At 41.3% G+C, this 25,382-nt stretch overlaps 1 protein-coding gene across 14 annotated transcripts in view; it reads right to left on the bottom strand.

Annotated features, from left to right (window-relative positions):
- The window catches only part of RAI14 (retinoic acid induced 14), a 176,587-nt gene that overhangs the window by 26,730 nt on the left and 124,475 nt on the right, over positions 1-25,382 (bottom strand). For all 14 annotated transcript variants that reach the window (XM_054487014.2, XM_054487002.2, XM_063664712.1 and 11 more), the window contains 2 exons: positions 9,522-9,610; positions 2,191-2,255 (listed from right to left, as the gene is read on the bottom strand). In XM_054487014.2, the coding sequence (XP_054342989.1) occupies positions 2,191-2,255; positions 9,522-9,610 (154 nt within the window). The remainder of the gene's footprint in view (positions 1-2,190; positions 2,256-9,521; positions 9,611-25,382) is intronic.

Below are 25,382 nucleotides of genomic sequence, written 5' to 3'. Positions count from 1 at the left end.
CTTGACACGATGCACAGTGCCCAAGAAACACAGTATGAGAAAGGGCGGGAGGAATAGCTGAGGGTTCGGGAAGGGAGAGAGCTCATTTGTTTTTTGTTGTTTTTTGTTTGTTTGTTTTTGAGATGGAGTCTCGCCCTGTCACCCAGGCTGAAGTGTAGTGGTGAAATCTTGGCTCGCTGCAACCTCCGCCTCCCAGGTTCAAGTGATTCTCCTGCCTCAGCCTCTCAAGTAGCTGGGATTACAGGCATGCACCACCATGCCCGGCTAATTTTTGTATTTTTTTTAGAAGAGATGGGGTTTCACCATGTTGGCCAGGCTGGTCACGAACTCTTGGCCTCAGGTGATCCACCCGCCTCAGCCTCCCAAAGTGCTAGGATTACAGGCATGAGCCACTGCGCCCAGCCTGAGAGAGCTTATTTGAATTTGAAGAATCTCAAAAGGCTCCATTTGTGCTCATTGCCATGAGAAGGACGAACTTTACCTTGGTAGCCACTGGAGAGGGGGAATGGCTCCAGCAGACGGGCAATAAGAGCAAAAGCCTGGAGAGCCCAGGGAGATCCGTAAATGCAGAGGGTATAGGAGTGGGGGGCAGCAGGAGGAAACGGGGATCACAGCACAGAGAGCCTGGGCTGCTGAGACAAGAGGTGAAGAACTGGCTAGAGAGCAAAGAGGAATAGGACCTGGGAAAACAGCCCAACAGGAGGACACGGCTGAGGTTTTAACCACCATCCAGGAAGAAGAACAATCTGGATGGTTTGGCAGTGAGAGGAGGTAATAACACACTACCACGCTAATGAAATGTCTGCCCTTCCGTGGTAAGAAGAATGGAGATTAAGTTACGACTTACCATGCTTTGGCCTAATTTTAAAACAGCACAAGGAACTGTTTAAAGGCTTCAAAGATTCCAAAGAAAAACCAATCCATTTGCATAACCAGATATAAGATTACATTAGAGACTAGAATATCTGGTTCTTGCCCACGAGAACATCCAGCTTGTCAGGTTAATTCTTCCTTAAAATCAGAGTCAGATGCAAAGTCTGGACAGCCAAGCCAGAATGGGAATGGAGACTTCAAACATAAATCAATTACTTAAAAATTGAGGTAGGGCCAAGGATATGGAGGCAGAGCACTTGAGCAATGATTTTCACTTATCTAGAGTGTCTGGTCCCAGAAAGAGGCAGGTAAGAAAAGTTCTATTTTAGTTGTCTTCAAAGGGAAGCCTCATAATACAATATCACAGACATTAATCTATTTTTCTTGAATTTAGCTTCAAAGACCTGTGAAGGTTAAGCATTCTTGGAACTGGCAATAGCTTGCATCATGTAACGCAAGACAAGAAGCTGTGTGATCAACAGCGCAGGACAAGTTGAAGAATGTGACCACATTTCTGCATTAGAATTTCAAAGCCAAATTAAAGCAAGATGCTGGGTCCCAAATAGTGCTTGTGAAGGCCAAGACAACAGTTCAACAGAACACACAGTACAAGCAAACACGTATTTGATTGCTCTATGCTGTTCCTGAAAACAGCCAGTTTGCATTTTGACTGGCAACAACTGGATGTTACCATATGGATGGCTATTGGGAGTTCATTAAATATTCATCTTTAAAGATTTATGGAAGTTGTCACTTTAAGGGATCGTTACAAACTTCCTGGCAAGATTATTGAACCAGGGAGTTGGCTGAAAATTATAAAGAAGAATAAAACCAAGGACTTAAACAAAACCCAAGAACTGAAGCTCATCAAGTTACATATGAGGAAATAATGGCTGAAATTTTGCTTCTCAAAGAAGAGCTGCATTCTACTGATGATTTCACAATACTAGGATACTGGAGATCCTGTGTGGTAAGGATCTCCAACAGCTTAGAAACCGATGTTTTAAAAACTTACACTATTTAGAGGGTGTAAGTCCTTCAGCAAAGAAAAGAAGGAACCAAATAAAGGGGAGAAAAAGGCTAGATTCCAAAAAAGACACTCCAATTTTGATTAGATCCTCTTCTCTGCCAGTGGAGTTGCTATGGAGACAATCTTCTCCTTGGCTATCATTTCAATTGAAGCTTCTTAGGAAACACAGGTTTGGGGACAGTATTTAAAGGAGTGTGTATGGAGGGTGTGTTTGTTCTTTCACAAATATGATTACTTTCAAATTGTAAAACCGACACATTTACAATTCTAAGTTGTCACCACCTTACCTGAAGGAGCTTCCTGATGCATTCATGGTGGCTGTTCTTGGCTGCGAGATGTAAGGCGCTGTGTCCTAAATGGATTTTTTCAAATAATAATTTTTTTAAAAAAGGCCACACTTTAAAAAAAATCTCTTTCTTATCTATGAGAAGACAGCTATAAGGAAATAGGTTGTTTTCCAAAAAAGACGGAACTGTGTTTTTTTGTTTGTTTTTTTGTTTTTTGCGACAGGGTCTCACTCTGTCACCCAGGCTGGAGTGCAGTGACATGATCATGGCTCTCTGCAGCCTCAACCTCCTGGGCTAAAGTGATCCTCCCACCTCAGCCTCCCAAGTTGCTGGGACTATAGCCTCCCAAGTAGCATGACACCACACCTGGGTAATTTTTGTATTTTTTGTAGAGATGAGATTTCATCACATTGCGCAGGCTGATCTCAAACTCCTGAGCTCAAGCAGTCCTTCTGCCTTGACCTCCCAAAGTGCTGGGATTACAGGCATGAGCTACTGTGCCTGGGCTGGAACTGTTATTCTTGAGAGTGGAGAGAATCAAGCATCCCCCATTCCCCATCCCACCTACTGGATGACATTCACAGGCTCCAACTGCTGTTGTCTTGGGGTGAAAAGCAGCTCCAGGCTAGACGCTTGCGGTGGACTCATGATAACGCAGCTCAGCAGCTCTGCTTTCAGCTGTCAATATGTTTGCCAAACATCCTGTGTCCACAAGAGCCATGCCAGACTACACCCACCACAGGCTGAGGAATCCAGTGAAGGCAACCCACAAGCCAGCAGAATACATCAAAGATCCACACACTTCAGCCCCTACTCTTGACATCTCATTTTCCTCTCCTCTCAATGTACTCCAGCCCTGAATGGAAATTACCTGGAGTTTTCTGATTTTCAAAGTTCTTATATAGAAGAATGGAGAGAGTTGTAAAATTCTCAATGAGGCCTTTCCTGACTTTCTCGTTTCAAATTCCAATTTCTCCCTAACTTTTTTACCCCCACTCCCTGCTTTATTTCTTTATCCTTCATAGCACTTAGCAGTTTCTATCACTCCCTTTTACCTCTTTCTCTATACAGACACACACTTATATAGTTAATTGTTTTTCCCCCTATGAGAATATAAGCTTGGTGAGGACAGACACCCCTGTTGATTCCCTGCTGTATCTCTAGTATTTGACAACACTGCTGCTGCACAGTAGGCTCTCAATACATTTCTGTCCATCTGAATTAGAGGGTATGCTAATTTCAAATGTCTGGATTGGGGGACCTGGGGAGAGGGTCAGAGGAGAGGACCTGACCACTACCAGACACCCCACCACACCTAGTAAACTCTTAATCCTGGATTTCCCAAGCTATTTAACCTAATATAACACCTGTAGATAACTCCCATACTTTAGGACATGTTTAAAGCACTTTCTCAACCTTAGCACCACTGACCTTATAAGCTGGATAATTGCTATGGGTGGTTGTCCTATGCAGTACAGGACGTTAGGCAGCATCGCTGGCCTCTATCCACTAGAGGTCCAAATGTGACAATCAAACATGTCTCTAGACATTGCCTAATGTCCCCTGGGGGGCAATATCAAGCCCAGTTCATCAGAACCACTGACTTCAAGGAACAATTTCTTTTCTTTTTTTTTCTGAAGCCCAGGCTGGAGTGGAGTAGCACAAGCATGGCTCACTGTAGCCAAGATCTCCTGATGTCAAGTGATCCTCCCACCTCAGACTCCCTAGTAGCTGGGACCACAGGTGTATGCCACCACACTTCGCTAAATTTTGGTAGAGCTGGGGTTCTCGCTATGTTGCCCAGGCTAGTCTCAAACTGCTGTCCTCAAGCAATCCTCCTGCCTCAGCTTCACAAAGTGCAGGGATTACAGGCGTGAGCCACCATTCCCGGCCAACAACTTCTTTATATGATGGTGGCCCACGCCCCAAATACCTTTTTTTTTTTTTTTTGAGAAAGTCTCACTCTGTCACTCAGGCTGGAGTGCAATGGCGCCATCTCGGCTCACTGCAACCTCTGCCTCCTGGGTTCAAGCAATTCTCCTGCCTCAGCCTCCCAAGTAGCTGGGATTACAGGTGCGTGCTACCATGCCCAGCTAATTTTTATATTTTTAGTAGAGATGGGGTTTCAGCATGTTGGCCAGGCTGGTCTCGAACTCCTGATCTCAGGTGATCCGCCCACCTTGGCCTCCCAAAGTGTTGGGTTACAGGTGTGAGCCACCGTGCCTGGCCCCATTTTTCTTTCTAAATCAGTCTTCAGTCTCTAACACTGACCAGAAATTCACTAATTAGAGAATCATATAGCTAGGAAACACTGTATTTAAAAACTGGTGGGCCATAGGGCTATGGTGAATGGCAAAAAAATGTGTAAAGTCAAATGATCCGATTCCTTCTATTTTGAGTTCAGGTGTATGGAGAATTTTTAGGGTAGGTGTGAGGGAGAGTTGTTTCATCAGCACAGGATACTGAGAGACATGAATCCCTCTGTCCCCTCCCAAAAGGAGGGGGATCAGCGAAATTTAAAAATGAAGGAAGAGAGATTCTTGGAAGTAAGAAGACAAAGATTTTCTCTTCCTCCTCCTCCTGTTATATTATGTGAGATCCCTCCTTCCAGAGTGTATGAAGTGTAACTGTGTATGAGTTTAGTTACATGATGCATTAAATAGGCTTTGATGGAGTAGCTTGGCCCTCCAACCATCACTTATACCACTGTTTCTATGGACAAGCACATTCTGAGTTTTAAACAAATGCCTTACAAATGAAGTTTTGGAACACGTCCTGATTGTAAGATGGAGACTGTTTATGTCGTGCACGCAATGCATTAACTTGTCCCTACTGTGGACAAAATCTGTTCTGCATAAGCAGCACCCACTGGAAAAAGGCCCAGTTCTCCAAAGACAAGATGGTTGGGAGATGTAAACAACTTACTATAAAATAACAGGTTTTCTTTTTACTTGAGTAAGTGTTCTAGTCATAGCTGGAAGTGCCGGGTTTCTATAGAAGCAAAAATTCTTTTATATCCCAGCCCTGTGATGTTTTTCTAATGAGCAGCACAAAAGTATTTTTCACTAAAAATAGTCTCAAAATCCGAATGACACATCATTCCCTGAACACTATAACACTGAAGTAAGATGTCTCTCATTGCTAACATTAACACAAAATTCTCTCTCCAAATGCAAAATTTTCTGGACAAAATATGATTTTGTCCAGCTATGATGGATAATATGAGACAATGCATCTCTGGCTCCCATATAGCTATGGATCTGTCTAGAACATCAGGAAGCAATTTCCCTATGGGCAAATAACAAGGGCAATCCTAAGTGCATTCCAGCAGAATTCTGCCTGTAAATAAAAGACTAATGATATTTATAAATTAAGAGTCTTGGACTATTACAAGCAGTCTAAGAACCCTTTTACTTAAAGGCTGTCTGAGTAGAATGGCCCATCTGCTCTGGCCATAGGGCACCTTTCCCTAAAACTACCTCAGACTATGCCCATGTATTCAATTCTTAAGATAGCTGGAAAAAACAGGGAAGAATTAAGTAATATCAATCTAAAATGAGACGACTGTTGATATTGCACTATAACCACATCCAAGGCCTTATCTTCTGATGGTGTTTTGCTCTTAAAATTGCTTGTAAAGCATCCATAAAAATTCTCAGACTTCCAAGCATTTCATGTGGAAAAATAGCTTTTAAAAATGCTAACAGATTCTTGCTTCTGTAACTTAAATTCAGTCAAAAGTTTAAAAAGTAGGAAATTATACCAATTTGACCATCCTGAAGACATTAACCATGGGTTAAAAGAATAAAAAGAGCCAGTGTAATAGATTTTGAAAGGTGGTTTTGTGTGTGTGTGTGTGTGTGTGTGTGTGTGTGTGTGTGTTTTGTTTTTTTCAAAAATTCTACAGGGCAGGATTTATGGTAACAGATCTTTGTACCAGTTCTCACTGGATCTTGAGATTGAAGTTGACTGCATCTCAGTAATAAAGTGGCGAAACTTAGGGTAGGTTCCACATGGAAAGACAATACCTGTAAAAGCTAAGCCATTTAATTCATCCCCTAACCACCACAACAAACGTTTAGGACTAGTGATGACCACTAAGCACTGTTACTAACGTAACCTCATCCTTCCCTTGTATTCAGATATGCCTTCTTGAGAGGGAGAGTGAATAGGTAGGTATTATAGCCAACAGGTAAGACACAGGCATGGGCAATCAAAGCCATTACAATTTAACCTGTTTATTGGGACAGAAAAAAATGAGAAGTGTTTTTCTAGATGCACTTTTTTCCATGCAGTGTTCTTCTTTCGTTCCTGTGTTCTCTTTGCATGCTTTCAAGAAATCATGGGAAGAAGCTGGTACCTCATTCAGACCAAAGTAAAACAATGAAGCCCAAGGAGCTAAGTGCTGGAATCATGGCTAAAAATATCAGGTGAGAAGGAAGTGACGGGAGCTCTGAGACATCTTCAACCCATGGAATGTTTGGACGATGTCCTGTGGCCCCAAAGTGCTGTGGATTCCACCAATTTCAATTGGTTCCCACTAACAAATCCTGGGAAATATCCAGGCTGTGTCCACAGCACTCCCTCCAGTGTTGCTTCTTAGACAGTGGTACCATCTCAGTCTGCACGAAGTGGGCACTGCCTTGGGGCATCCAGGTCTTCCTGCCCAGCACTGCACCAGCCTCTCAGGAACTGGGTTAGGGCTCTGGTGGTAAATACGAGCTCTACCCACAGGGTATTATGAGGCCACCAAGAACTATGCTTCTTAAGAGCCTTTAATGGGGGAAATGAAACTGGCGGGATATTTAATAAATTAAAATGCAGGATATAGAATTTATGATATAATGTGATCTCAGGCATGCAAAAATGTATTGGGACAATCTGGAAGGAAATACAACAAAATAGAAATTGTTTTTTTCTTTCTGATAGGAGTAGGAACTTGAGTTATCTTCTTCTTTATAGTTTACTATATTTCTCAACTTTTCTACAATGGGCATGTATTAAAAAAAGAAACTTCTGGCCGGGCATGGTGGCTTACGCCTGTAATCCCAGCACTTTGGGAGGCCGAGGCGGGTGGATCACCTGAGGTTAGGAGTTCAAGACCAGCTTGGCCAAGATGGTGAAACCCTGCCTCTACTAAAAATACAAAAATTAGCCGGGCATGGTGGTGGGTGCCTGTAATCTGAGCTACTCAGAAGGCTGAGGCAGGAGAGTCACTTGAACCTGAGATGCAGAGGTTGCAGTGAGCAGAGATCGTGCCAGTGTACTCCAGCCTGGGCAACAGAGCAAGACTCCGTCTCAAAAACAAAAACAAACAAACAAAAAAACACACAAAAAAAACCAACTTATTTTTCCCTACAATAAAAAGAGGTGAGGGAAGATTTTGGTTATGCTGAAAATAACTACAGTCCTGTCTAATCTATTTCTTAACATCAAGTACAATGAAACAAAACTAAGTGACAGCACCAGTTTATTCACTCTGAGCTAATGCTTTCAGATTATGGGTTTCTTAGAGGGAAACTTCCCCTACTTAAGAGGACATACATCTTATTAGGGGTATTTTAGCAAATCATACTGCACCATGTGGTTTTATGGCATAACTTTAAGAGCAATGACAACGAACTTTAAAAACAAACACAATAATTGAGTCTTGAGATTAAAGATGACTTTAATTGGAAAAACATAAATTAGTATTTCCCTCAAGGTAGTCACTTAAGAAAACCATTTATCCCCCTATATTGGTGTTGCCATTTCTCAAAATATTTTTGGAACTTTCTGTGGAACTGCTCAGAAAAATCATTCTGTTATTTCAATCACTCCCTATTTTTGACCAAAAATGGTTTTACCAGTTTGAAACATCATTCACCTGACTTGACACCAAATTTTTTTAGGGCTCTTAGGTTTTCCCTAAAAAAAAAAACCTATTCTCAAAGGATAAAGATTCCCAACCACTGAGATTCTTTTTTTTAAGTCCTCACACAATGAAAACAATTCTAAACCTGTTCCCAACCATATTTTGAGTAATAATAGCATTCCTGCAATACCTGGCTGATCCCCCAAGATGACTAGTCTGAAGAGGCCAATTTTGGGGGTAGTAGAAAAGAAAGGGATCCATTACGGATTCACGAAAAGCCCAGATAAAGGCAATGGAGTTAGGCTAATTTTGTATCCCAGTAAACACTAATAAAAACCTACTAGAAGCCAAAAATTCTCAAGTACAATAGAAAAATGAAAAGCCATCAGTGGTTGCTTCGGTCTTTTGGGGTGGCCAGCAGGGGCAGAATCCCAGGCTGGAGACCCCAGGGGCTCTTTCTTATAGGATAGTGTTTTATACAAGATAAGACTACGCTACCTTTTCTCTCCATTTGCCTTGTTCATCATTTGTCAACACTGGCTTCACATTAGAATCACCCAGGGAGCTTTAAAAAAATACCAGTTGACTGGCAACAACCAGACAATGGAATCTGAATCTCAGAGGGTAAAGTGTAGGTATATATATTTGTGTGTGTGTGTCTGTGTGTGTGTGTGTACTGTTTATTCTTCTCTTTTCCCTTCCTTCAAGTTCCCAGGTGAACTAGATGCCCTGAAGTACAGCAAGGGGTGAGAATCGTGGGCAGCTGGTCCAGATGAAGTTCAAGGCTTCCATCTACAGAGCCTATCTCAGTTGATGAAATGAGCTCCTGAGTAACTCACCACCACCTCATACTATGATTCATGAAAACAAAAATTAGGGACTATTGCTTGGTCTGTACATGTAATCTTAGAAAATAATATAAAAAATGAGGATAAGAAGCATACAGTCCCTAGTTGACTAAACAAATGAAAGATGAAAACACAGAAGTATGGCTACATAACAAAACCATGTCAGAGTCTAGCTATTGGAGGTGATTCTCTTTTCTTCTTTTGGACTCTAAATTTTATCTGTAGACTCTAATTTTTTTTTTTTTTTTTTTTTTTTGAGACAGAGTCTCGCTCTGTTGCCCAGGCTGGAGTGCAGTGGCACAATCTCGGCTCACTGCAACCTCCGCCTCCAGGATTCCAGTGATTCTCGTGCCTCAGCCTCCTGAGTAGCTGGGATTACAGGTGCATGCCACCATGCCTGGCTAAATTTTTTTGTATTTTTAGTAGAGATGGGGTTTAACCATGTTGGCCAGTCTGGCCTTGAACTCCTGGCCTCAAGTGATCCACACACCTCAGCCTCCCAGAGTGCTGTAATTACAGGATGAGTTACTACTGCACCTGGCCTTAAATTTTCCATAATGAATGTGTATCACTTTTTGATACCTAATCTAGTGCTGGCCTGCTGACTTAAGAGACTAAAAACCACATACCGGTAGTATCTTGGGCTGTCACATCCACACCATGTGTAACCATGACCCTGAGGCATTCCACGTGTCCTTTTGCAGCAGCAAGATGGAAACTGGAAAGAGAAGTAAACACAATCTCCTTGAGATTTCTACTCTTTAATGTTCATCTCCAACAAAGTATCCCCCCCCGCCCCCCGCCATTTCATGTAAACTTTCTCTTCCTTGAGCTCTACAAGCACCCACTGACTAGGCATTATTATCAATCTCATTTTAAAGAGGAGGAAACAGAGATTCAGGATGGTCTGATAATTAGCTCACTCACAGCTTTAGTTAAGGGATAGAGCAGGAGTTTGATCTTCCAACCCCAAAGACGAGGCTTGAAAAAAGTAAGATTCAGCCATATATTTGTCTCTTGATGAAACAAATCAGAAAGTCCCAACTAGGTTGAATTTCTAAGTAATATGTCTTTATCAATGTTTTCCTACTGTCTAGTGTTTTCACCACAGCTGTTTCACCATTTTAAAGTGATATGCTCTAAAAAGAAAATCTTGTCTAAGTCAAACAGTGGCCAAGGTTCTTGGACAACTCAATGCCCACTGTTGCGTTGTATCTGAGTAACAATAGTTGCATGCAATATTTGATAAGTGTCTAATGTGGGTCAAGGCATCTGACTACACACTTTTATGCATTGTTTTTCATTCCTATGACAGCTCTTTAAGGTGAGTTCTATTACTTTCTCCATTAGATGGCAAGTGTCTATACTCTGGCACAAACAGCATTAGAGAAAGCCCACTATTAAGACTCCAGAACTCAGTGAAACTTGGGAGCATAAACCATGATCAGCATGTTTAGATTGGGCACTAGAAGAAGGGATAACATCCAAATGCCAATTCAATCATCCCTCCAGATCCCGGGATGAAGGGCACTTTTGCATGCAGAAAGAAGCAAAGCACAATTCCACTGGGCGGTCAGGTCCAGAGGCCAAGATGGCTGCAAAATTTGGGCAGGTTTCCCTCCTCTCAGTTGCCATCCTGTAGAGAGGTTAATGAGCCTTCTAGTTCTTCTCCTGAGTCAGTCCTGTTTTAGGGATGTGCCCCCAGAATACCTCTCATGAAGTCCCTTAGTGTCTGTACCTCTGAATTAATGCCCAAATAATATTTTCTCACTGGGAAGGATCTGTCATTGAAATCCAGGGTAACATTCAACTAGAAAGTCCAATAGCTGATATTTAAACCCAAGTTGGTCTGATTCCAGACCTCTTCTCTTAATAACCTGGCTGAGTGAGAGGGACATATCAACAAATAGGAATACTTCAGTACTAGTTGCAAATCAGCCATAACGTAATTATCTGTGTGTTTTGGGAAGTCATTTTAACCTTTCTGTGCCTAAATTTCCTCCATTGTAAAGGCTGCGGATCAAGTCAAATAATTTCTAATGGTTCCCTTGGCTCTAACGTTTAATTATTTTAGCTTACCTGGCTCTACTCACAGCAACTATTTCTGTATTTGTGCAGCAATCTAGGTGTAATATCTATTTACAGTCAAAATTTATTTTATAAGTGATTTCACATTACAATAAAACTTTGCAAACAATGATTTGGGAGTGTAGTGACTTTTTTTTTCTTGAATATTTTTTGAGATGGAGTCTCATTCTGTTGCCTAGGCTGGAGTGCAGTGGCATGATCTTGGCTCACTGCAACCTCCGCCTCCCAGGTTCAAGTGATTCTCCTGCCTCAGCCTACCGAATAGCTGGGATTACAGGCATGTGCCACCACACCAAGTTGATTTTTGTATTTTTAGTAGAGACAGGGTTTCACCATGTTAGCCAGGCTGGTCTCAAACTCCTGACCTCAGGTGATCCACCCACCTCAGTCTCCCAAAGTACTGGGATTACAGGCGTGAGCCACCATGCCTGGCCATAGTGACTTCTTTAAATGGAATTCCTGATTCAATATAGCTTAACCAAACTATATTGGCAGTGCAATAATTCCTCCACTTCTCAACATTGCTGGAATAGCTTCATTTTACAATAAGTTCACCTTGAAGCAATAAGTCTTTTATTAATCTTGGTGAAAGGTTTCTAAAAGCTTCCCAGCCTTAGTAATAGTGCATGTAACATAATTAATTGCCCTTGGGAATATGGAGTCTCCTCAATTATTGAATTGCATGTTTAGGGATACTAATTGAAATGCCCCTGGATTACTAAGCCCTAAAATTGATTAATATTTAGCTTCTTAATGTCTTTGTGTTTGTTTCTAAGCTGTTCACTATGCCATCTCCTACGACAAGAGGAAAACTAAATCAAAAGTATCTAAATAAGAGAGTAGCCATATCCCATTCTAAAGATAAACATACCAGGAAGTGTCTACTGCCCATGTGCATATACACACACTCAAACCAATCAATCAATCAATTATACTTATCTATATTTAATTTTTGATTGAAATACAACATGTAAAGAAAGCTACACATATAATTGTATAGCTTGCTAAATTTTCACAACTGAAATATTTTGCCTTCATACTAATCAAGAAACAGAATGTGGTCAGAGACCCCAAAACCCTCCTGCTAGCACCCCAGAAGTTCTCCATGTGCCCCTTTTAGTTACTAACCCCCTACCCTATGTGATATTTTTATTTTTTTTTACTCTGAGGCTTCTTGGATTACCTCTGGATTACATAGTCTATTATGGGTGGTTGGAACTGCAGACCATCTGACAGTGAAGCATTATTGTAGGCCCTCCTGTACATTGGTAAATGCAGTCTGACGAATGTGTTATGATATTCTACAAATGATTTGGGAAATGCAGAGTTTCAGGATCATCACTTGGAAGGCCCACGATCAATACAAGGCAGAAGTGAGGTGTTAGGAAGCTGCGCTCAATTTCCAATCCCACAATATAATTTTCTTAGATATAACTTTTTAAAAGAAAATCCCTGATATCAACCTAAATTTATATATTTGATCGCTGAAATACATTTTAAGGGATCCAGTTAGTTAAAGCTTCATTGCATATGCTTTAATAAATTGTGTGATAGCGAGAGATTTTATTTTGTCCTCCCTCTCCCATTGAGAGTTTAGATCAATAAGTGACTTTTTTTCTCTATTCTGGTGACTTTCCAACTATTATCCTGCAGAATGCTTGTGTCCTGCTGAGAAAATAGAATGACAGAATTTTCCAAATTCATTATTTTCCCTTCATGTATTTTACCTAAAGCTGCATCACTTACTGCTCTTACAGATAAAATGGACAAAGTACAAACAAATATAAATAACTAGAAACAGCTCATTCTATAAGGATAGATAGTCTTGGCTTTCATTTTACACTGCATGCATCTGATAATATATTTTTTGCTAGTAAAACCATTGCTAGTTCATGTGATTCAGTTAAACATTATTTGAAGGTGTTTCTGCAAGAAAACTCTAACATCCAGGTGTCTGTTGTGTTCTGATGTCCCACAAAAGCTTCTGCTCTGCTTTCTAAAACACACAGGCATAGGAATGATCTTGAAAAGCAGGAAAGGGGCCGGGCGCAGTGGCTCACGCCTGTAATCCTAGCACTTTGGGAGGCCGCGGCGGGCACGGCGGGCAGATCACGAGGTCAGGAGATTGAGACCACTCTGGCTAAGACAGTGAAACCCTGTCTGTACTAAAAATATAAAAAAATTAGCCGGGTGTGGTGGTGGGCGCCTGTAGTCCCAGCTACTCGGGAGGCTGAGAGAGGAGAATGGTGTGAACCTGGGAGGCAGAGCTTGCAGTGAGCCAAGATTGCACCACTGCACTCTAGCCTGGGTGACAGAGAGAGACTCCGTCTCAAAAAAAAAAAAAAAAAAAAAGAAAAGCAGGAAAGGGAAAAACTGATCATTTTAGCTAGAAGCATATGATTCATTTCTCCAGACAAGGAGCTCCACTGTGTATCATCGTTCCTCTCACTGGGTATGCACTTCTGGGAAATGGAAGCAAAGCCAGGAAACACAGTCTGTGAGTCTGCTCTTGGGGAGATAGTCACTAGTGCTCTGCATTCTCTCTGCCCCTCCAGGTCTGCTCTCTGCCCAGAGGCAGTCCCCTAATGAACTGCATCCAATGGGCTGCCCTGTGCTTTGGCTTCTGGTTGGGCTTGCCCAGTGAGAATGACGATAGGGTTCAGGGCATCATCTCCTCCCCTCCTTCCCTGGCCATACCCCGGCAGTGGCTGCCTTCCTCTGTGAAGGCCACAGCTCTGCAGGCCGGCTCTCCCAAAGCCACAGCTGCAGCTCTCCCTCCTTGCCCCTTTAGGTCAAGAGTAGAAATAGATTCTCACTCTTGCTAGAATCCTGGGCAGCATTCCCAACCTTACTGGTTTCCCTTTAATCTGGTCACATATTTGTAAATAGTTCCTTTCTTAAGCTGTCATCAATTATCCTATTTGATGCTACCTATTCCTGCTAGGACCCTGAATTACAGCAGGGTTGGGTATTTTGTGTGTGATGATCCACAGGATGAACTGTTAAGTTCTAGTGGATATTATTTGATTAAATATTTCTAAGAGCCAATTCAGGCTTTTTAAAAAAAGTTTTAATTGCCACATATAGTTTGTTTGCTTATTTAATATATGGGCATTGTGGCTAAAATGTAATGGGAGAATATACCATATAACGTTTTAATTATATGGCATATAATAAGTGACTTCAAAACAGTTTTCTAATATGGTCTTAGGCCAAAGTAGAGACCCGTTTAAAGGGTTCAAGAATACACCTCTCCATGGGTAAGAAAAACAAATGACTTTAGTAAGAGCCAGCACACAGTCTAGACTGTCCCACTACTCAATAAAGAAATACTAAAATTCAAACTTTTTACGGTAAACTTGGTTTTGAGAGAATAACCAAACCCCAAACAATACATATGGGCACCAACATACATGGATACAAACAACTGCTACAAAAACAAAATTAAAAAGCCATCAAAATTCACATACTTCTTACCAACCCAACCATCCATGTAATTTGTAAAATGTAATTAAGACTCTCAGAAAATACAAAAATGTATCAGCTCCTGAACCCTCCCATCATGCTGAGGTTTCATTCATTCCACCTGATGCAGACTCTAACGGAATTACTTAATTTTATCAGAGTCACTGACATATTACTCATTGAAGTATATGCTAGAATTGTGGTCTACAATGGGGAAATTCTCAATAAGTTCTGTGGGCATATCCTGTGTAATAACGAGGGTTCTTCAGTAATGAATTAGAAGTAAAATAAAATTTACTAAATATTTTATACTATATACTATATATATATACACACACACCCCCACCCATATACACACTATACGTGTTATATATATAATACCTTGTACCATATTCTACTATTAAAAAATGTGCAGGCTAGGTTTAGAAAAAAAATGCAAAATAAGAAAGAATAACTATCAAGAAAGTCATTTTGATCTCTATTGCTTGCTCTAACTCTTTAAAATATCTTACTTTTTATATAATAAAGTAATGAATCATTGCCATAATTTTAGTCAGAAAATCATTTTACTACTTAACTTGGAACGTAGCATCTATAACCTGAAAGAGTTTGCTCAATGAGTTATCACATAAAAGAAAACCAAAATGGTCAGTGTACTCTTTTAGCTTTGTCCTGTTTTTATGAAAGGTGTGCAAATGCAGAAGAAATAGGCACAAATCAGACAACGAAATGACTTTGTTGGCAGTTCCCTAACAACTCATCTCCTGTGTATTATGAAAGCACTTATGTATTCAATCTGGCTATCTTACACTCAAACAACCAACTGAAAGAGCAGGCTCACTCAGTTTTTTCCCCTCAGAGAGAAAGGAAGCTCCTAGAAATAGGAGCCCTGCCTCCTTTTGTCTCATTCCCCGACCCTATGCCTAGAAGCAGTTATTAATCAGGAGTGGAATAAACACCAATGTACAGAAGAACAGGGTGGGAAAACCACACTATGAACTTCTTTTCTGTATCTAATTTGGATATCAAGTCTTCTTAATGTTTTAACTTCAGGGTCTCTGGTTCTCATTCCTAACGTCTGTGATTTTGAAAAATTAAAGCTTCCAAGCTTATAGCTTTATCAAAGCTTAGAAGAGGGACAAAAACATCTAGACAGATGGTAAAGTATAACAAGAAGCAGGATATTAAGGAGGTAGTGCTGGTAACCTTAAGGGCTCAGACTATCTGGGTTTGAATCTATGCTTCCTTACTTATTAGGCTCTATCTCAGTTTCCACATGAGTAAAATGGGTTGTGACGAATACAAGAATTATGTGTAAAAGCACTTCATAAAGGGTGAAGCGTGAAATAAACACTCAAAACATGCCACCAATTATTGTATCCTCACCAACACAAAGCATGGCACAGAGCCTGTGACATGTTGCTTGATAAAAGGGATTGTTTCAATGTTCAGAAAGGAGAAGTAGGAGAAGTTAAATCAGAACCACCACTACTTAAAAAACGAAGAGAGGGGAAGGGAGGGGCAAAAGCTATGTGTGTTTCCATTGAATGGAAACTTCGGAACAAAGTTGTAGACAAGTAGCAAACCACAATAAGCCATCCAAGACCAGCCTTGTCTAACGCCCACACTTGAGCAGCTAACGTTTTGGCACCTCTCACGGAAGTGATCATCCCCAAAGCAGGGTTTGGCAGCAGCAAGCCATTAACATTTAGCCTCGGAATGTGAACCAGAAGCACAGCCAACTTTGAATAAGATACTCAAGTGGAAAGTTAGGTTCTGTTGGGTAGAAAAACATGACCAGTCAGTGACAGAACCTGATATGTAGATGATGGTGAGTAGATTTCCCTTCTTATGTATGCAGTGACTGATAAATGTCAGCATCCTCACGAGCTGGGGCCGCTCCATCTAGATGGCAGGCAGGCATCTGTGGGGTCATCTCAGGCTTAGGAAGCAGATGGTGCCCAAGGCCAGCACATGACTCATTAAGAGCATGACTGGTGGCCTCTGATGGCCTGTGTCCTGGATAGCTGGCAACTCTCTCTAAATAAAGAGAGCCTACAGATTAGGATGGGGTAGAGGGCCAGGGCAGTAAGTTGATAAAACTTAATTGTCCTCTTTAAACATAGTTTTTTTCTTTTTTGAGATGCAGTCTTGCTCTGTCGCCCAGGCTAGAGTGTAGTGACTCAATCTTGGCTCACTGCAACTTCCACTTCTTGAGTTCAAGCGATTCTCGTGCCTCAGCCTCCCAAGTAGCCGGGATTACAGGCATGTGCCACCATGCCTGGCTAATTTTTGTGTTTTTGCAGAGACAGGGTTTCACCATGTTGGCTAGGCTGGTCTCGAACTCCTGACCTCAAGTGATCCACCTGTCTCGGCCTCCCAAAGTGCTGGGATTACAGGCGTGAGCCACCATGCCCAGCCAAACATGGTATTCTTAACAATGTTAATTCTAAGGCATTGGAATTAACTCAAGTATGGTATCATTTTGATATTTCTATAGTTATATATTTTTACAAGTACTGCTACTTCTATAGCCAGAAGTATTCATTGATATATTTACTATAATATTAGGGTATCTATGTGTGAGACATGGTTCTAAGGAAACAATAATGAATAAAACAAAGTTCCTGCCTTTATGGAGCTCGGCTTTTAGCAGGAAGACTAAAGAGAACCAATGGTTTCAACTGGGGGTGCTTTTGCACCCCGTCCTTGGAACATTTGGCAATGTCTGGAGACATTTTTTATCATGGACTAGGAAAGAAGGAGAGGAGGGAGATTCTATTGGCATCTAATCTGCAGAGGCCAGAGATGCTGCTGACCATCTCTATAATGCACAAGACAGGTCCCCACAACTATGAATTATCTATCCAAACCAAAATATCAGTAGTGGGCTAGGTGTGGTGGCTCACACCTGCAACCTTAGCACTTTGGCAGGTGGAGGAAGGAAGATTGCTTGAGCCCAGGAGTTCAAGACCAGCCTGAACAACATGGCCAAATCCTGTCTTTACAAAAAAATTTAAAAAATTAGCCAGGTGTGGTAGCACATGCTTATAGCCCCAACTACTCGGGAGGCTAAGGCGGGAGGATAGCACGAGCCTGGGAGGTAGAGGCTACAGTGAGCTGTGATCACACCACCACTGCACTCTAGCCTGGGTGACAGTGAGACCCTGTCTCAAAAAAAAAAAAAAAAACAAAAAAAAACAGTAGTACCCAGGTTAAGAAACCCTGTAATAAACCATTAAAGGCAATATTAAAGGCAACGTATATACTAAAAACATAATTCTATAAAAACAAATTAAACAAAGACCAAAAAACAAAATAAAATGAGAATTTAATCTTTTTATTGAGTTATAATCCACAAACCATAAAAATCACCATTTTAAAAATGCACAATTAAGTTGCTTTTAGTATATTCACAAAGCTGGCAACAACATCATTATCTAATTCTAGAATATTTTCGTCACCTCCTCCCCAAAAAACTCCCTGTATCCATTAGCAGTCACTCCCCATTTCCCTACTTCCCCAACTCCCAGGAAACCACAAATCTACTTCCAGTTTCTATGGATTTGCCTACTCTGCACATTTCCTTTTAAAGATGGGATCGTATAATACGTGGTCCTTTGTGTCTGGCTTCTCTCATTTAGCATGTTTTCAAGGTTCATCCATGTTGCAGTATACATTAGTACTTCCTTCCTTCCTTAATAATAAATTGTATGGATATGCTGCATTTTGTTTATCTATTCATTGTCTGTTGGACATTTCAGTTGTTTTTACTGGGGATTACTATCGTGCCCCACCATTCATGTACGAGTCGTTGTGTAGACACATTTTTCAATACTAATGGGTACATACTGAGGAGCAGAATTGCTGAGTCATATGGCTGTTGGGAACAGGCCCCCAAATCTGGCCATAAACTGGCCCCAAAACTGATAAAATCTCTGCAGCACTGTGACATGTTCGTGATGGCCATGACGCCCATGCTGAAGGTTGTGGGTATACTGGAATGAAGGCAAGGAACACCTGGCCCACCCAGGGCGGAAAACCACTTAAAGACGTTCCTGAACCACAAACAATAGCATGAGCGATCTGTGGCTTAAGGACATGTTCCTGCTGCAGATAACTAGCAAGAGCCCATCCCTTTGTTTCGGCCCATCCCTTTATTTCCCATAAGGAATACTTTTAGTAAATCTTATGACTGGCTTGCTGTCAATAAATATGTAGGTAAATCTCTGTTTGAGGCTCTCAGCTCTGAAGGCTGTGAGACCCCTGATTTCCCACTCCACACTCTGTATTTCTGTGTGTGTGTCTTTAATTCCTCTAGCACCGCTGGGTTAGGGTCTCCACTACTGAGCTTGTCTTGGCAAGTGGTGCCGTGGAGGCTCGAACCCAGGTCAAAGGGTCACCAGAATGACGGTTGGAAAACGTGGAACCAAGCTGGAGGACACCCAAGTACTCTTGTAAGCAATCCCCATGGTGAGTAGGAAGGGGAGCTCGGAAGCATCAGGGTAACAACTGGACAAGTTCTGGTTCGTTCCACCTTGGAACCTTTTCACAAATGATGAGGAGGAAGGAGAGTATAATGAAGTAACAGAAGAAGTAACAGAGCAGGTTTGTTTGCCAGCTAAAGCTAAAGTGGCAAAGGAGGAAGAAGTTCATCCCTACCCTTCTGCACCCCCTCCTTATTTTGAAGAAAAAGAGCGGCCTGACCCTCCAGATTTTTCTTTTCCAGAGGACACTGGGCAAAAAGTAGTAGCCCCAGTGACTGTTCGAGCAGCACCTCGAGTGACCACTCTCAGTTCTACTCAGGCAGGAATTCAGCAAGCCAGACAAGAGGGTGATTTAGAGGCTTGGCAGTTCCCTGTTAGGATACACCCCCAGATCAACAGGGAAATATTATAGCTACATTTGAGCCTTTTCCTTTTAAATTTGGGAAATGCCATGAGGGGCCCGTCCCGGGTCCCGTTCCAAACCAGGGCATTTCTGGCTTAGGCCATTCCCTCACCCCTGTACAATGTCTGTCCCCTGCCACAGACGGTAGTGCCACAGATGTATGCTGCACAAAAGCTGTGAGCCTTCTACCTGGGGAACCCCGCAAAAGGTCCCAACAGGAGTCTGTGGACCCTTGCCAGCGGGGATGATAGGATTACTTCTAGGAAGGTCTAGTTTAAATTTAAAAGGGGTACAAATACAAACAGGAGTCATTGATTCTGATTACAATGGGGAAACTCAAATTGTTATATCTACTTCTGTTCCCTGGAAAGCAGAGCCAGGAAAGCGTATAGCACAGCTCCTGATTGTGCTATATGTGGGAACGGGGAAAAGTGGAAGAGGATTTGGAAGCACAAATAAACAAGGCAAAGCAGCTTATTGGGTGAATAAAATTACTGATAAACACCCTACCTGTGAAATAACTATTCAGGGAAAGAAATTTAAAAGTTTGGTAGATACAGGGCTGGACATTTCAATCATTTCTCTACAGCACTGGCCATCCACATGGGCAATTCAACCCGCTCAATTTAACATAGTTGGAGTTGGTAAAGCCCCTGAAGTATATCAAAGTGGTTATATTTTGCATTGTGAAGGGCCCGATGGACAACCTGGGACTATTCAACCAATTATAACTTCTGTACCTATAAATTTATGGGGAAGAGATTTATTACAACAATGGGGAGTACAAGTTCTGATTCCAGAACAATTATATAGCCCTCAAAGTCAACATATGATGCATGAAACAGGGTATGTCCCTGGTATGGGACTAGGAAAAAATTTGCAAGGTTTGAAGGAACCACTTCAAGCAGAAAGACAAAGTTCCTGCCAAGGATTAGGATATTATTTTTGATGCTGGCCATTGTTAAGCCTCCAGAACCTATACCTTTAAAATGGTTAACAGATAAGCCAATTTGGATAGAACAATGGCCGCTAAGAGAAACTGGAGGCTTTAGAGGACTTCCTTAATGAACAACTAGAAAAAGGCCACATAGCTCCAACATTTTTCCCCTGGAATTCTCCAGTCTTTGTTGTTAAGAAAAAATCAGGTAAATGGAGAATGTTAACTGATTTATGGAGCCATTAATTCAGTTATACAACCTATGGGGACTTTAGTAAATGACACTACAATTGTGCCACAGAAAGTAGCCATAGGTAGGGATCAATTGAAAACATTAAATGACTTTCAAAAATTACTAGGGGACATTAATTGGATACGACCTGCTCTAGTCATTCCTACCTATGCCATGAGTAATCTATTTTCTATTCTTAGAGGAGATCCTTGTCTCACTAGCCCTCGGCAATTAACAAAAGAAGCTGAGGCAGAGCTGCAGCTAATCGAAAAGCAAGTCCACAAAGCTCAAATAAATAGAGATAAATAGATCCATAAATAGAGATAAATAGATAAATAAATAGTGATAAATAGATCCAGAGAAGCCTCTAGACTTGCTAATTTTTCCAACTCAGCATTCACCTACTGGTGTTATTGTCCGTGAGCAGGACTTAGTAGAATGGCTTTTTCTTCCACATACTAATTCATGGACTCTAACTCCTTATTTGGATCAAATCACTGCTATGATAGAAAATGGGAGAACTCAGATTGTTAAATTACATGGATATGATCCTGGAAAAATTACTGTCCCTCTCACGAAGGCACAAATACAGCAAGCTTATATAAATAGTCTTACTTGGCAAACCCATTTAGCTGACTTTGTGGGTATTCTCGATAATCATTTTCCTAAACGAAATTGTTTCAATTTTTGAAATTAACTAATTGGATCCTCCCTAGAATAACTAAATTTAAACCAATTGAAGGTGCTGAAAATGTCTTTACAGATGGGTCTAGTAATGGTAAAGCTTCTTATTCTGGCTCAAAAGATAAAGTTTTCCAGACACCCCATACTTCAGCTCAAAAAGCAGAGCTTGTAGCTGTAATTGAGGTATTGACTGCTTTTAATATGCATATTAATGTGATTTCTGATTCTTCATACGTGGTTCATTCCACACAATTAATTGAAAATGCTGAAAGAAGCTAAAGCTATTATCCAGCGATGCCCAGCTTGCCAAATGGTGCATTCCTCATCTTTTCCAGGAGGAGTTAATCCTCAAGGATTGGAACCTAATTCTCTTTAGCAAATGGATGTCACACATGTTCCCTCATTTGGGAGACTAGCTTATATACATGTATGTGTGGATACCTTTTCTCACTTTGTCTGGGCTACATGCCAATCAGGAGAGACTTCTGCCTGTGTTAAACGTCACCTTTTGCAGTGTTTTGCGGTAATGGGCATTCCAGCTTCTATTGAAATAGATAATGCCCCAGGCTATACTAGCTAAGCTCTAGCTACATTTTTCTCTGTATGGAATATTAAACACATTACTGGTATCCCATATAATTCTCAAGGACAAGCCATAGGGGAAAGAATGAATCTCTCCTTGAAACAGCAGTTGCAAAAGCTGAGGGGGGAAAACAGGGAGTACGGAACACTACATATGCAACTGAATCTCCTATTATTGACTTTAAATTTTTTGAGCCTGCCTAAAGGCCAGATGCTGTCAGCAGCTGAACAGCATCTACAGAAACCAGCTGCAAAGACAGAAGCAGAACAACTGGTTTGGTGGAGAAATCCAATAACAAAAACTTGGGAAATAGGTAAAATAATAACTTGGGGTAGAGGTTATGCTTATGTTTCTCTAGGCCAGAACCAGCAGCCAATTTGGATACCATCAAGATACCTGAAACCTTATCATGAGCCAGATGCCGAGGAAGAGATACCGGGAGGATCCCGAGGACCCCCCGGTTGCAGCCATGTCAAGACTGATGCTGAGGAGGACCCCAACTGTCATGAGCAACACCCATTGAACACAGCCACCTATTTGGGGACAGATCAAGAAGCTGTCACAGATGGCGGAAGAAAACCGGAGGAAAGCGGGACAACCAGTCACAATGAGTAATTTAATGGTAGCTGTGATTGTGGTGATCACCATTGCCTTGAGTATTCCTTTAGCAAGGGCTGACACAGAGAACAATTATACTTACTGGGCATATTTATCAATCTTGGCTGGCAATAATGCCTGGATATAATCGATCTATGACATAGTTACACATGCTTTCTGATCTCAGTATTTATCATTATAAATCTGCTCCTATAATTGAGGCACACTGCCCTCAAAAACCTATTTGTAAGCAGAATTGGACCTGGCCAGAAATAATGAACGTACCTGTTTGGGAAGATTGCATTGCAGAACAGGCAGAGGTGCTGCGCAATGATTCCTGTGGAATCATTATTGATTGGTCCCCTAAGGAGATGTTTAGCTTGAACTGCACCTCTCAGTCTGTGTGCCATGGCCACACTATGTTCAGTTGGTCTGAACAAAATGGTCAGATGGTAGAAATGATAAGGAACATGGCAAAAGTTCCTATTATCTGGAAACATGGCGGTATAGTGGCACCTCAACCTCAAATGATATGGCCCACTGTAGGAGCTAAACATAAGGATTTGTGGACACTATTAATAGCTGTTAATAAGAACACATTTTGGGAAAGAATAAAAAAGCATCTAGAAGGACACTCTACAAATTTGTCTTTGGATATTGCAAAACTAAAAGAACAAACATTTAAAGCATCCCAGGCACACCTGACCTTAATGCCAGGAACTGGAGTGCTTGAAGGATCTGCAGACAGATTAGGAGCTAATAACCCAATAAAATGGATAAAAACACTTAAAAGCTCTGTGATTTCAATGATGACTGTGCTTTTAATCTGTGTTGTCTTTGTATAGTCTGCAGATGCAAACCTGACTCCTTGGAGAAGTAATTCACCGTGATAATGCCGCCTTTGCTTTTATCTCTTTGAAAAAAAAGAAAAAAGAGAAGGAGGACATGTTGGGAACAGGCCCCCAAATCTGGCCACAAACTGGTCCCAAAACTGGCCATAAACAAAATCTCTGCAGCACTGTGACATTTTCGTGATGGCCATGACACCCACGCTGAAGGTTGTGGGTTTACTGGAATGAGGGCAAGGAACGCCTGGCCCACCCAGGGTGGAAAACCGCTTAAAGGCATTCCTGAACCACAAACAACAGCATGAGGGATCTGTGGCTTAAGGACATGTTCCTGCTGCAGATAACCAGCCAGACCCATCCCTTTATTTCAGCCCATCCCTTTATTTCCCATAAGGAATACTTTTAGTAAATCTTATGACTGGCTTGCTGTCAATAAATATGTGGGTAAATCTCTGTTTGAGGCTCTCAGCTCTGAAGGCTGTGAGAACCCTAATTTCCCACTCCACACTCTGTATTTCTGTGTGTGTGTCTTTAATTCCTCTAGTGCTGCTGGGTGAGGGTCTCCACGACCGAGCTGGTCTCAGCAAGTGTAGACACATTTTTCATTACTAATGGGTACATACCGAGAAGTTGAATTGCTCAGCCATATGGCAACTACATTGAACTTTCTGAGGAACTGCTAACCTGTTTTCTAAAGCTGCTGCACCATTTAACATCTCTATCAGCAATTCATGAGAGCTCCAATTTCTCCACATCCTAGCCAAGACTTGTTATCTTCTGGAAAATTTAAGAGATGAGAATTTGAATTACAACCTAAATGTCCAGATGTAAAACGTTTAGATCTTTCTCAATGAGCCCTCTGAGGTAGTTCTTTTGGTTAATTATCAGCTGAAATCTGCACTTGAAGGAATATAAAAGAGTGAATGCAAAACAAATTAGAAACATCCTTCAGCTTTGTCTCTACATAAGCTTTTACTTTTTTAATTTTTTTTATTATACTTTAAGTTCTAGGGTACATGTGCACAATGTGCAGGTTTGTTACATATGTATACATGTGCCATGTTGGTGTGCTGTGCCCATTAACTCATCATTTACATTAGGTATATCTCCTAATGCTATCCCTCCCCCCTCCCCCCACCCCACGACAGACCCCGGTGTGTGATGTTCCCCTTCCTGTGTCCAAGTGTTCTCATTGTTCAATTCCCACCTATAAGTGAGAACATGCGGTGCTTGATTTTTTGTCCTTGCAATAGTTTGCTGAGAATGATGGTTTCCAGCTTCATCCATGTCCCTACAAAGGACATGAACTCATCCTTTTTTATGGCTGCATAGTATTCCATGGTGTATATGTGCCACATTTTCTTAATCCAGTCTATCATTGATGGACATTTGGGTTGGTTCCAAGTCTTTACTATTGTGAATAGTGCCGCAATAAACATACGTGTGCATGTGACTTTATAGCAGCATGATTTATAATCCTTTGGGTATATACCCAGTAATGGGATGGCTGGGTCAAATGGTATTTCTAGTTCTAGATCCTTGAGGAATCGCCACACTGTCTTCCACAATGGTTGAACTAGTTTACAGTCCCACCAATAGTGTTTCTCCACATCCTCTCCAGCACCTGTTTCCTGACTTTTTAATGACTGCCATTCTAACTGGTGTGAGATGGTATCTCACTATGGTTTTGATCTGCATTTTTCTGATGGCCAGTGATGATGAGCATTTTTTCATGTGTCTGTTGGCTGCATAAATGTCTTCTTTTGAGAAGTGTCTGTTCATGTCCTTTGCCCACTTTTTGATGGGGCTGTTTGTTTTTTTCTTGTAAATTTGCTTCAGTTCTTTGTAGATTCTGGATATTAGCCCTTTGTCAGAAGCATAGATTGCAAAAAATTTTTCCCATTCTGTAGGTTGCCTGTTCACTCTTATGGTAGTTTCTTTTGCTGTGCAGAAGCTCTTTAGTTTAATTAATCCCATTTGTCAATTTTGGCTTTTGTTGCCATTGCTTTTGGTGTTTTAGTCACGAAGTCCTTGCTCATGCCTATGTCCTGAATGGTATTGCCTAGGTTTTCTTCTAGGGTTTTTATGGTTTTAGGTCTAACATTTAAGTCTTTAATCCATCTTGAATTAATTTTTGTATAGGGTGTAAGGAAGGAATCCAGTTTC

Source organism: Pongo pygmaeus, chromosome 4 (assembly GCF_028885625.2).
Source record: "Pongo pygmaeus isolate AG05252 chromosome 4, NHGRI_mPonPyg2-v2.0_pri, whole genome shotgun sequence".
NCBI lineage: Eukaryota > Metazoa > Chordata > Mammalia > Primates > Hominidae > Pongo > Pongo pygmaeus.
The sequence above is the reverse complement of the archived record's forward strand: the minus strand, read 5'-3'. Positions and strand labels throughout refer to the sequence as shown.